Genomic DNA, 14,184 nt, shown 5'->3' on the forward strand with positions numbered 1-14,184 from the left:
GCTCAAAATTTGTTTCTGTAATTTTTTTCCTTCCAAAGCCCTTCATGGACCTAAATTAGTGTTGACTGAAGTAGGCTTGGAAGGGGAACATAAAGACTGAAAGTGAGTTTGAGAATGAGGATGAATTGCTGCAGTAATTAAAGTCCAAGTTTGGGGATACTTTTTGCTGCTCACTGGCTCAGGCTTCATGTTTATAGAGTAAAATCACTGTGTAGCCCTAGGGATGACCTTGTTTTCCTTGGGAGCCTTGTTGCTACTGTGACTTAAAAGGCAGTGGAGTAGACATTTGTGTCATACAGAAAGAAGGAGGAAGGGAAATTTGGTGCCAAAGATGACCACATAGAAAAAACTTTAGTCATAAAAGGATGGTTGTCTATGACATACTGGTTATTGCAACGAATGCATGGTAAGAAAAAAAAAACCTACGAGGGAGAATCAGGATCTCCAATAGTGCGAAAATTGACATCCAACATGTGGTGGAATATATAGACTATGATAGCCTTATTGTCTTAAATTTAGAGTGTCATAGACTTAGAGCTTGTAATTAATCTAGCTCAACAAGCTCTTTCTCCCTCAGTACACACAAATAAGGTAAATGAAACTCAGAGAGGTTAAATGATTAATTTAAGGTTGTGCTGACCAATCCAGAGTTTTGTTTAAAGAAAAAAAATAGGCCCACTAATATTTCTTTTCCTTTCATATACTGCAGGAGACATAGTACACTCTGAGATGCACAGATAACAAGTCCATGGTGGGGTGGCCATGGAAAGGGAATTAAATATTTATATAACTCCCACCGTGTGTCAGGCACCATTCTAAGCACCTTTTGCAAGTATCCTATTTGATTCTCACAACACTCCTATGAGGTGGATATTATTATTATTATCCCCACTTTACATTCGAGGAAACTGAGGCAAACAGAGGTTAAATGACTTGCCTAGGGTTACATAATGTCTGAGGCCAAATTTGAACCCAGGTCTTCCTGACTGCAGACCCAGTGTCCCTCACATAGTGGATATACTATGCCATCAGCTGCCTTGTTAGTCAAGAAGAAAGTCCAAAACAGTGGAGACTGAGAGTTAAGAAAAGGTTATGAATAATTGGGAAAATAGGAAAATGAGTTGGCATGATGGTAAGGCCAATCTACTGGAGAATATAGGAGGAGATGGATGATGAGTACATACGAAGAGATTGTACATGGCAGGCAAGAGAGTACTCATCATCAGAGGCTGAAAGTAGTAATGGAGCATGATGTTAGAAGAGGTAAATGATGAATGAAATGAAATAAAGAGGTGAAAAGAGGAAGGTCTTGATGGATGGTCTCAGTTTTTTCAGTGAATATGAGTTGCGGTCTTCAGCTGAGATCAGGTCAAGGATTGGTGGGATGCTTGAGGAAAGAAGAGAATATTTGGAACAGCTGCTGTGGTGACTGATATAGAGCCTCAATTTGGGAGGAAGAGTAGGATTGTCTTCTTGCAGTGAGGGTTCAGCATAGTTTTGTGATTTTTTCTAGTTCCATTTAGCAGTACATGAGGATGAGCGAAGTAGTTGGATGGTGAGAGTAATCCATGGTTGAGGCTAGACAAGGGATTGGAAAGTAAAAGATAATGAAGAGTAGAAGTGCTTCATCCAGGAACCTTCCCAAAGCCTATACTTTTCTCCCTCCTATGGCCTCCAATCCCTCTAAGGTCTATCTCAGGGCGTTACCCTCATCTGGCTACATTAAATTCCCTTCTGAATCTTGACCAAAAGGTGAAGTAATTCAACTCTGTTATTTTCCACTTTCCAATTCTTTGTTCCTTTGTCCTAACACAAATGGCATGTTGCCTCACTCTCTCTAATGTTCTACATCTCCTCCTATCTACCTGTTCCTTCCTTGTTTCTTACAGACATAGCCATCCTTAAAAAACAAATCCCCACTCAATGCTTCTCTGCCTGCCAATTTCCATCTTGTCTCTCCTCTTCTTTTCAACTAAGCCTCCTTTAAAAAGTGTTTATACTTCTATCACTTTCTCTCCTGACCTCATAATTTGACTGCAACTTCTCTCCAAATTACCAAAGATATCTAATTGCCTAGCACGGTGGCCCTTTCCTCAACCTTCATCATTCTTAACCCCTCTCCATAATTTTGTACCATTGAGAATCCTTTCTTCCTGGAAACTCTCCTCATGTTTTGTGACTGTTCTTTCTGTTGGTCCTCTTTCTCATGACCAGACCACCCCTTCTCAGTCTCCTTTGCTGGATCTTTATCCATGTTATGTCCACTAGTTGTGGATGTCTCCCAAGGCTCTGCTCTAGACCTTATCTTCTCACTTGATATTATTTCCTTTGGTGATCTCATTGACTCCTGCAGATTCACTTATCATCTATGCATATGAGGCTCAAATTCCATTTATCCAATTCTAGTTTCTCTCCTGAGTTCCAGGCCCATGTCACCACTGGGCTATTGGACATTTTGAACCAGATGCCATGAAAGTTATGACATGTCCAGAACAGAATGTACTCTATTTCCCCCAAACCCATCCTTCTGAACTTCTATATTATTGTTGAAAACACCATTCTTCTAGTGATTCATACTCACATCCTTAGTGTCTTCCTCTCTGTCTCCCTTACTCACCAAACATATCCAATTAGTTGCTAAATCTTGTAATTTCTTATTAAGACTCTCAAATCCTTCTCTCATCTTTCTTTCCTTTTTCACACAGATTCCACCCTAGTACAAGTCCTCATCACTTCTCACTCAAACTATTGCAATATCCTTCTAATTGATCTCCCTGACTCAAGTCTCTCTCCGCTCTAGCCCATCCTGAATATAGTGATTTTCTTAAAATGTAGGTCTTATGACATTATCCAACCACTTTGCTAAATTCCAGTGCTTCCAAATTACCTTTAGGATCAAATACAAAGTCTTTTGTTTAGCATTTAAAATTCTTCACAACATGGCCCCTTCCTTTCTTCCCAATCTTTTAACACATTACTCTCCTCATCACATTCTATAGTCAGGTTATACTTGCTTCCTTACTGTTCCACACACAACAAACCCTATCTCCTATGTCAGAACCTTTGCACTAGCTTTCCACTAAAACTGAAATTCCCTTCTAAGTTCTGACTCTTAGAATCCCTGGCTTCCTTTAAGACCACCTCCTCCTTTCAGTCTTTCCCAATTCTCCCAAGTGCTAGTGCCTTTCTCTCTAAGGCTATCTTCCATTTTTTTACATTTATATTACATACATCAATATAGACATGGAATATTTTTTAATTCAGGGACCATTTTATTTTTCTTGAAATCCCTAGTATTTAGCACATCACCTAGGATTTAGTAAGCACTTAACAAATACTTAGTGATTGCTTGATTTAGGAAGTCACACAATCTTTTGTAAGCAATTTAATAGAATAGTTGATATGGAATCAAGATTTTTAGGGGTTAAAAGGTAAGTATGCTACAAAGTGTAAACAACTCTATCTTTTGGATAAGTTTGGTGTGAAAATGGAAGGAAGTAATAGCATACATGGAGGAAGGAGGATGAAGAGTTTTCTTTGAAAAGAAGAGATCAAAGTATAAGTTCTAGGATGAGTGTATGAGCACAGAGGGAGAAATTTAACTTGCAAGGGCTGGCAAGGGATCACGACTGATGAAGCAAGATCCCAAAGTGTGAGGTGAGGAACAAAGAAAAAGAAATAAGCCTTGCAAACGAAAAGAAAATCCTCCTTCTCTGAGACAGGAGAGATAAAGAAAATGGAAAAAGACAGAGAAATGGTGAAAAATTTAACTCTTTCCTCTTGAAAATATTTGAGTACCTCCAGCGTGCAAGATACTATCCATTTAACTCCCTAGTTAATTATGCAGTTCACTATTTCATTGCCCTTTTGTAAAAATAGTCTTTGCCAGAAAGTTTACTGTAGCTTTGCAGTATTCATGAAGAATAGGAAGTCCTCAAACTTTTTTTTTTTTTTAAAGTATCAGTCTTTCATTTCACTAGAAGCCTCAAGATCAGCAGGGGCTTAGTGATTACAAGGAAATATCTGAAGAAAAAAACAAGAAATGTTGCTGTGGTTAAATTCGCTCCTGTCCCTGCCAGGAATTATGTAAAACAACAGGATAAAACATCCAGAGAAGGGGGCATGGCAGGGGCAACTGCCTTGGAAATGTGCCAACTAGGGCTTCAAAGTCTACTGGCAGATTCTAATCTGCTAGTCTAATTTCAGCCTCTTTTTCAGTTGTGTCTGACTCTTCATGACCCGATTTGACATTTTCTTGGCAAAGACACTGGAGTGGTTTGCCATTTCCTTCTCCATTTCGTTTCACAGATGAGAAACTGAAGCAAACAGGGTTAAATGACTTGCCCAGGGTCACACAGCTAGTAAGTATCTGAGGCTGGATTTGAACTCAAGATGAGTCTTCTTTATTACTCCCTGCCTCTTGCCACCTAGCTTCCTGTTCCTCTTGGACCTAAAATTAAAATTGTATCTTGGCCTTCTGTTTGTTTGAGAGTTGAGTTTGAAGCTGTTTGGAAATCAGTGGACCACATATGTTTGTTTTGTTATTGTTGTGGATGGGCAGGGCTTTTGGTTTTATCTATGTAAAGAACTCCATCTATAATCTATAATCTTTAAGAGTTACCTGGGGTACAAAGAGGTTAAATGTCCTGTCCCTGTTTCCCAATATGCATAAAAAAATCCAGTCTTGAATTTGTACCTTTTTCGTTCCTGGGCAGACCATGTAATTACTAACTTATTGAAATTCCTTATTTAAAAATATTCTGTAATAAATTTAGACGTATGTGTGTATTTATGTGTATATATATGTATATATATACACACACATATGTGTGCATGTATACACACAGGACAACTATGTGTCACAGTAGATAGAGTGCCAGTTCTAAAGTCAGGAAGATTCATTTTCCTGAGTTCAAATCTGGTTCAGAAATTTCCTAGCTCTGTGACCCTGGGAAAGTCACTTACGCCTGTTTGCCTACGTTTCTTCATCTGTAAAAAGAGCTGGAGAAGGAGATGGTGAATGGTGAACCACTCAAATATCTTTGCCAAGAAAACCTCAAATGGAATCATGAAGAGTCAGACATGACTGAAATGACTAAACAACATATATATACGCACACATGCATGCATATACATGTACCCACATTCAAAACACACAGTAAACCTCTAGTAAACCAGAAGAAGAAATACACCAAGACAAATGTAAAAAAAATGTTTTTTCCTAAGCAAAGGAGCAGTAACAAAGCTGAGATAGGAGGTGGGGAACCTATGTGGACTATGTATTTCTTACAAGCAACAGAAACTCAAATTAAATCCATTTGTCTTTTTGGCTATAAAGGTAAAAAGCAACCTCTTATGACAGTGCTTTATCTGAACTAACAGAAAATCTAACTTCCGTCTCTTTAGGAATGGACAGATGAGGTTTTCAGTTTGGCAACAAACCTGCTGGCACAAAACATGTCCAGGGATGCATTTCTGGAAAAAGCGTAAGTACCTCAAATGTTTATTGGTAAGGGTGTTACTTCTTTTTCTGAGTCAGTTTCCTTTCCCCTTTGTTAGCCTTTTGTTTATGTGATTGCTGACTTTTTCATAGTTATAAACACGGATTTTCCTCTTGGGTTGTGTTCCACTATATGATCATGGAAAATTGCCAAGAAACACAACTCCTTTCAGAAAACTGTCTTTTAGAGTTATTGATGAACAACATGCTTGCATGCCCATGTGTTAATTCCATTGCACATAGTAGGGAAGAACTTCCAGATCCTGGAATCAGCTCCCAGGATTAAAAACAAAGAATGCTTTATCTTTTTCTCCTTCTGCATTTGCAAGTGTTATGGCTATTATTAGAAAGGGTGTGTGGAATAATGAGTAGAAGATGACCTGGGTTAAAATTTCATATACTGGCTGTATGGGCTAGATTTTAACTTATAAATGCTGTACTAATGAAATCCTAGACCCTCCCACCCCCATGTGGAAGGAAGGACACAAGCATTTGTTAAACACCTACTATGTGCCAGTCACTGTGCTGAGCATTTTATCTCATTTGATCCCTTCAACAACTGTGAAAGCTAGGTACTATTATCATCACCCTCATTTTACAGTCTAAAGAGATAAACAGAGGTTAAATAGAATGTCCAGGGCCTCAGTTAGTAAACAACTGATGCTGTATTTAAACTGTGGTCTCCCTGACTCCAGGCCTAACAGTTTATCTATGGTGCAACCTACCTTTTCATCCATATACATAAATTCATGCATATATCCCAATTATTAGTGCAAGAAGGAGAATGAATGGTATATGCTACTTGTTTTTCTGGCATTTTAAAGTTCTGGTAGTGAGCCTCAGTGAAGCCACCGCTGTTTCTAGATCAATGAGTCAATGTACGGAGTCTAATCTTTGCAACAATGAAAACAGAAGTTCACAAGAAAAGTACCATAGGATGAGATAGACAGTAGGAGGAATGAATGTTTTAACTAGATAAAAGAAGGAGAAGGGAAGAAGAAGGAAAAAAAGATTAAGAAACTACTATTTAGTCAAAACCACTTTGTCAGCATCTAGTTGGCCAAGGCAAATGAAGACTGATGGCTTTTATTTTTGAGTTGTGGCCATGTTCGTATTTGGACAGTCCATTAATTCATAATCATGGGCTTGTATATTAGGCTATATATAGTGTACTTCCTCCTCTTCTATTTTTCCAAACCTACCCATCCTTCAAGGCTCAGGTCCAGAAAATCCTCTCCTTTAAACCTTTCCTGGTTTCTCTACCCATCACACTGATTATTTCCTTCTCTGAATTCGTATTGTAACTTATAAGTACTGCACAGTTCATCACTCATGTATTCTTTAACTGTTTTAATAGGAGCTAGTCCTGTCTTTCCAACTAGACTTAAGCTTGAGGTCAGCATGTCATTAGTCATATATCCAAAAAATATCTCTAATTCCTCTAAGTGTTCTGAGAGAGTAGGATGAATGACTGAGATTTGTTTTATGAATGAAGATTGATTGATCTACAAGTACTACGTACTCTCAAGGGATGTAAAAAAGATTGGTCATTGTTACTTGAACCAGTTCATTTGCCTTTAGTATGAAAAGGCTCATATTTAACATTAATTTTCAGAAAAACTCAGATATACAGCAAACCCAGATACATGCTTTCTGAGAAACCCTGAAGTTGGGACATCTAGTCCCACATTCTTGTGCTCCTATGTCCAGTCCAATTTCTTGGGCCCCCTCCACCCATAGTCAGTGTAATTTACTTTGTGATGGAGGCCTGAAGGTTTATAAATCAACTTGAGTTTCATTAATTAATAAGCCCCTGGACTCTCTTGCATTTCCAATGTATACATATAATTATTAAATCAGACCTACTCAAGCAGGTATTGGTTTTGACAGGAAAAGTTTTTCCACTGTTTTAAATCTTATAATAATTAAAGGCATTTAGCTCTTTAGAACCAGGTCATATAATTTTCAGATAATTCCTTTCATCTTAATAAATGAGGGCAGTTCCTGTCCAAGGTATCTAAAACTTACTACATTCAGATCAAAGAATGAATGGGTTGTACACTTATGTGATGTGGCATAGTAATGCGTGTATGTGTGTATATATATATATATGTATATATATATATATATATATATATATATATATATATATATATATATATATATATATATATATATATGTCTCACACACACACACACACACACACACACACACACACACACACATATTGCATGGTTTGCAGATTCCAGACAACCTTTTTGCTATAGGTGTGATAGATTGATTTCAATTCAGTGCCTTGTTACCCTGAAGAGCTTGCAAAGGGCCAACGTAGAGACAATTAAATTGATATCACATCTTCCTCTAGTACAGGAAGTACCTGAAGCTAAGAAAGAAGACCAACTAGTAGAAAAATTCAGCAACAAACAAAAATTATCTCAGTTTTCACCAATTCATTTTCTATTTAAGGAGAAATGGAGAAGACCCTAAAGTTACTTCTAATTTGTATTTGAATGTGGGCCCAGAGTATAAAACTATTTTAACATATTTACCTTATATGCAATGCATAGATATATAAATGGATCAATTATTTCAATAGTATGGGTAGTCCTTTGTGTAGTGAAGAGCATAAACTTCATTGCCTCCTTTTAATGCATAATTCTTTTACATTTCTTTCCCCCCTCCCCTACTCCAGCCTCTTTGATTGTCCAGATTTCACACAGAGGGCCCAGAAGGAGCAGAGTCCATGGGAAGCCCTCCCCACAACCTTTGTTCCAATGTTCCCTTCCCCTGACCCCTTCCTAGTTAGGACACTGACCCTCCCCCATCTATATCCTTACAGAAAGGAACTCAAAAGCTTCACTTTACTCCAACCCTCAAGTCTACTTCCCTTATTCCCCAAAGTGGTGGGCCAAGCCCCTCTAGACCTCCTTTATCTTCTGCCAGATAGGGTCACTCATACATTTTATAGGCAAGGAGTCACCAACTATAACCCTTCCAGTAAGATGAAGGACCACTGGACCTTTGTGCCCAGTCATTGCTATCTTACTTGCTAATATGTCCTAACAACTCCCAGGTCTTGTCACTCGCCCTTCATGTGAGTGATACCTTTTAACCAAATGAACCTTTCCATTTTCCTGTATTTGAATCCTTAAATGCATACATACATACAAATATATATCTATACGTACATATGTATGTGTGTATATATATATGTGTGAATGTATACATGTATATAATAAAACACTTCTTGAAAGCAGGGACTGTCCAGGTGTTCTCATTATTTCCCTAGAACTTACCATATAGTGCAGTGGTATGTTAAATTACAAGGGACAGAATAAAATGATCAAATTTACTGATTTAGACAATAACATTGATAGATTTTGACATCCTAAAAAAATCCCAATTCAGTTTCATCTGGTCCATGTCAGCTATTCTCAGTCAGTGTAAGGTTAGTGGAAACACCACACGCATGTAGATTTTTGTAAGAAAATGATACCATATCCAGATTATTGCTTGTCTCAAGTAATTCATCTATCATTACTAGGGCTTAATAAATTATTGTTTATTCATGCCTTCCCATAAACCATACATGAAGAGAGGATGCGAACATTGAAGGACTTTCTTTGGTTCTTTTAGTATTTTCTGTGTACTTGGTGTGTCCATCTCTTATCACATCATTGATATTGATTAACTGATGCTGGTGAAAGTACCCAGGAGGGCTCAAGAGATATTATACCACAAACTCCATCCTAAGGGGATTTTTCAAGTGTCTAAAGGTAAAGATGCTATACTCACAAATCCACTGGTTGAGGAAGGAAAAGCAATTTATGCCCTTATCTTACGTTCTTAATGATGCTTTTTACGCTACTTCTCATGCATGTCACTACTGACAACATGCTTCTGGTAATTTAGGATCACAGAATTAAATTGAATTTGAATGGATCTCTCAGATTATATAGTTTAAACGCTCATTTTACAGATGAGGAAACTGGTCATTACTTATCCATGATCACACAGGTATCATTTAGCAGAGTCAGTGCTTGAACCCAGGTACATGAACTTCAAAACCAGAAATCTTTTCACTAATACACACCATGATTTTTCTACTTTCCTTTAGGACACCTTTAATTTTTATTATTGTGAGGCAATCGGATTCCATGAGTCATAGGTTTATACTGGTATTTGGTATAAGCCAAAGATTGGTTTGTGGGATTGAGAGAACTGCCAATAGCCAACTGTCATAAATGTGACACCATTTCCCAAATATGATCCAGCCCAATATCATCTTTTCATTTTCTTCTTAAACCTCAGATGCTATAGATTTAGAGATGAAAAGAACTTTAGAGATCATCTAACCAGCCCCCTCATTTTTCATATGGGAATGCTGAGACTCAGGCAGGGAAGTGACTTGATTAAAGTCATACCAGTTGGTAAGCAGTAGAGTTGAGATTCAGACTCAGAGTATCTTAGTTCCAACAGAGCACTCTTCACTACAATACATATACCCTAAGCTATTATTGATCTGTCCTAGGTTATTGTTCATCTGCACTGCTTGTCCAAAATAGATATAGATTTAGATATAGACAGAAAAAGAGGTAAGATAGATATTGAGATGTAGATAGATACATGGATATACAGATACATAAACACGTATTTTTCTGTAACTATTTCTGTGGTCATGGACTGGGTTAATTGGCTACCCTTGTCCAACTATATATCATAATCTGGGCAATATGTATTTTTCGCTTCAAAAATTCCTACCCACATGCCCATTGTGTTGTGGAAATGACCTGGAATTTACAAAAAATTACTAAGCAAAGCATAGACTCTGAGAGTGAAGGAAAAAAAATCAAAACAGAATTATTGAAGTTTATTTCCTTGTACACCCAAAGGCAATAAAAACACTATGTCATGGGATATTTAGGCATCTCAACTTGAAGCCAAATTATACCTTATGTACCAGCATCTTTTTCAGTCAGTAGGAGGTAATAGGGAGAATATTTTGAATATTTTGAAAAACCTTGCTCTGGTTTGAGAAAAGAAGATCAAAAACTCTTAGGCTACATACAAGTCTCATAGCTACATATGGTGAATATTTTCTTCCAGAAGAGTCAGAAGGCACTGAAAATGGTAAACACCAAACATCACAACAAATAAAAATAGATATATCTTGATAGGAAACAAATGGTTAATATTATGGAAGTTAAAACTGAGTCAAATATCTGTTTGTGGTCAGACCATTGATTAATGAGAGCATAGGTCAAATTCGACATCATCTGAACCCTTCATGTGATTGTAAGAGTTTAAATGTGATCTATTCAAATGAATCAACAATGCAGAAAGTGGAAAATGGATAAAAGGCAAAGATGTTGAACTTGTATCAGCACCATTTTCTTTTTAATTTACTTAAGTCAGTTAATGTAAGACAGAAGCCAAAAAACTTCGAATTGGGATTTTTAAGTATAGCATCTCTACCTTTGGACACTTGAAAAATCCCCTTAGGTTGGGGTTTATGATATAATATCTCTTGAGTCCTCCCAGGTTCTTGTACCAGCATCAGTTAACCAATATCAATTATTATCAATTTTCTTTTACCAAGAAAAAGAAGAATTTACTGAGAAGATAGAATAAGAACAGAAGTTGTTTAACATCATCCACTTCAAGTTAGTACTTCACTTGCCTTCATATGTGACCAGTCCCAGGAATGAGTAAGCTCAAACTTAACACACAAGGTAGTGAAGGACAAATGGAGCCATGTGTTACCTTATGGTTCCTGACACTGAGAATCCTTTTTTTCCCTTTTGCAGAGTCCCTACTTTGGTGCATAGCCTCACAATAGATGATGAGTTATCCCTTTGCTTAACTGAACTGACTTCTTCCAGGATATATTTTCTTGACTGCTAGGTCAGTCCATTGAGGTACTGAGTCAAGATGGTAGCTCAGCAGTCAGATGGAGGAGGGGAGCTCCTCATTCCACTAAACTACTGTTGCTGTTGGCTACAGTGATCTCTGCTATGCTGATTACTGAGGTGATAACTAATGTCATTACTGACCTTTTGCCACTCATATAATCTTAACCTGAGCCATTTCATCTCAGAATCCTCATAGACCAAAGATCATAAAAGAAAAAAAAAACACAACAGAAACAGTTGCCATGTCCCTAAGGCCACATGGTAGCTAGATGGGAGATAAGGCATTCTTTTCCTTCCTCAACCAGTGGTTCACAATATTTATCATTTCAGAGCTTCCAGGGAAGAAACAGATTTTTCAATTTAAACCTTTTGTATGTGCTCTCAGTTCCAGTTCAGCAGCCAATTAAAAGATTTTTAAAAATTATTATACAATGTTCCAAAAAGAAAAAGTCAAAGGATACCTGCTCATACACAGAAGAGGAGGAAGGGAGCCTTACATGTGTGAGAAGCAGGCTCAGCCAAGGTCCATGTGTTGGATTGGAACCAAGCTGAACATAATTACATAAATTATGTATGACCCACTGGGAAGGTTAGATTTGACCATGCTATAAAAATTGGGCTTTCACCTACATATCATACCACCCAACACTTGAATTCTTTGCGTTAGTGAAACATGGACCATGGGCAACAACAGTTTTGAATGCAGATTGTTTTCATATCATATGCTACCAATCACATTTACAGAATATAATGGAGGAAAATGGCTGGGAATTATAGGCAATGTCACCTTATAAAATTAGCAATAAGCAGTAAAAGCAAAAACAAGTCCCCTGAAAGGTTGGCACTTGGCATTCATACTCAAATGAATATCATTGCAAGGACATTTCATGAATGAAACTGGCGAAAGTACAAGTAAATATAAAATGGAGCCAATTTGTCAATATTTCTATTTCTATGTGTTTTTGTCATCATTGAGAGAGTGTTATATTTGGGCTTAAAATTCTTAGCACCTGATTTGCTATATAAAGAAATAGAAATTGCAGTTAGGAAAATAAAATTGGGGAAAACATCTGGACTAGCAGAAGTATACATTGAGAAAAATCAAAGATGAATGTGAAACCATTGAGGAAATATTTTACAAACTATATTAGAGAGCAGGAGATACAACACTATGTATAAAAAAAGAATGACAGACAGACATCAGTCTTGCAAAAAAGGTGACTGAGAGTACTTCAATAACTACCAACCCCATGTGCCAACTACATTTTTATCTTTTGTGTGCACACATCTCAAAGATATACACCATGAAAATATGAAAAATTAAAAGGCAGGATTTCACAAATGATTTTCATAGCAGACCACATCTTTATAGTCTCATAATTAACTGAAAGCTACCTAGAATGCAAGATTCATCACCTCAATTTTTTGTTGATTATCCAAAAAAAAAAATAAAATGTTTAATCCAGTAGAGCAAAATCCAACCTTAAAAGTCACCCAACAAAGATTTTCTCATGCATATAATAAATAATAAAGTATTCCTTAGTAAGAATAATTTTATTCAGTGACTCTATTATCCTCACCAAATGACAAATAACAGTAACTAGCATTTATTTGGTGAATTAAAGTTTGTAGCTTGTCAATATTATATGCCTATGTGATTGTAATTATGGAGAAGAGTTATAGAAGGGTTCACTAAATGTCAGTTTTTAATCTTTTTTTGTGTGCACACATACATACATACACATATATATGTATGTATGTATACACACACATATATGTATGCTTCATGGACCTCAGGTCAAAAACCCTTGTTACAGATAGATGGGTCCTCCAAAGGCCAAGTTTAAATGTAATATTGTCCTGATAGCATCAAGCTCAAGTGTGATGCAAAATGTTCTCAATGAGATGCATGGTTATTCAAAAGATAATAGCCCTAACAGTCAAGCCAAACTGAATGTATGAAACATGCCTGTTATCTCCAGGGGTGGGGAACTTGCAGTTATGTGGCCTTCTAGTTCTAGATCCTTGGATGTGGACTTTTGAGTAAGTCCAAGTTTTACAGAACAGATCCTTTAATGGGATTTGTTCTGTGCACTTTGGATTCAGTCAAAAGTCTGCACCTAAGGACCTAGAAGGCCACATGTGACCTTAAGTCTTCAGGTTCCCTACCACTGAGCTAGGCTGTAATTTGCGGTTCAATAGTCAATCCAATGGGAGAGACAGCCTGTATATAGCTTTGGGACAAGAACAGTGGATGTATGACAAGTTGGGCAGAGAATCAAGTGGAAGAATTGATTACATTTGAAAAATTACACTGCTTTTAATGATTTCAAATTACTTTCTAGAACAAAAACACATCTGTTTGATGCATATATTCTTCTGGTAATGCTGTACTGGGAATATTGAAAAATTCATCTCTTTTACATTGTATCCATTTTAAATTCCATTAAACCAACCATGTGGAGCATGTTCTAAGTTCTAGCCTAGCTTTCCTTTGATTTTCTTACTTCTCAATCTATATAGTTATTGTTCAGGATCAGAGCAGACAAATGATGAATTGAAGTGGCTTACAAACTCTCCTGAAAGACTTGGGTTTTTTTAGTACTTAAGGAATTTTATTAAAAGAGCAATTTTATAATCTAAATTATCTTCCTTGCTCAGCTATTGATGCAGTTGTCTGAAAGAGTGGTGATGTTCTCCCAAAGCAGGCTAAAGAACAGTAGGATTCATAAATGTATTTGATTAGTGGTTTCATTTTTATTTTCTTGTAA

The 14,184-nt window shown here is 36.9% G+C and overlaps 1 protein-coding gene across 3 annotated transcripts in view; it reads left to right on the plus strand.

Annotated features, from left to right (window-relative positions):
* Positions 1–14,184, plus strand: part of PLCB1 (phospholipase C beta 1) — an 891,415-nt gene that overhangs the window by 568,190 nt on the left and 309,041 nt on the right. For all 3 annotated transcript variants that reach the window (XM_072634430.1, XM_072634433.1, XM_072634431.1), the window contains exon 5: positions 5,407–5,486. In XM_072634430.1, coding sequence (XP_072490531.1) covers positions 5,407–5,486 — 80 coding nt within the window. The remainder of the gene's footprint in view (positions 1–5,406; positions 5,487–14,184) is intronic.

Source organism: Notamacropus eugenii, chromosome 1 (assembly GCF_028372415.1).
Source record: "Notamacropus eugenii isolate mMacEug1 chromosome 1, mMacEug1.pri_v2, whole genome shotgun sequence".
In the NCBI taxonomy this organism is placed as follows: domain Eukaryota; kingdom Metazoa; phylum Chordata; class Mammalia; order Diprotodontia; family Macropodidae; genus Notamacropus; species Notamacropus eugenii.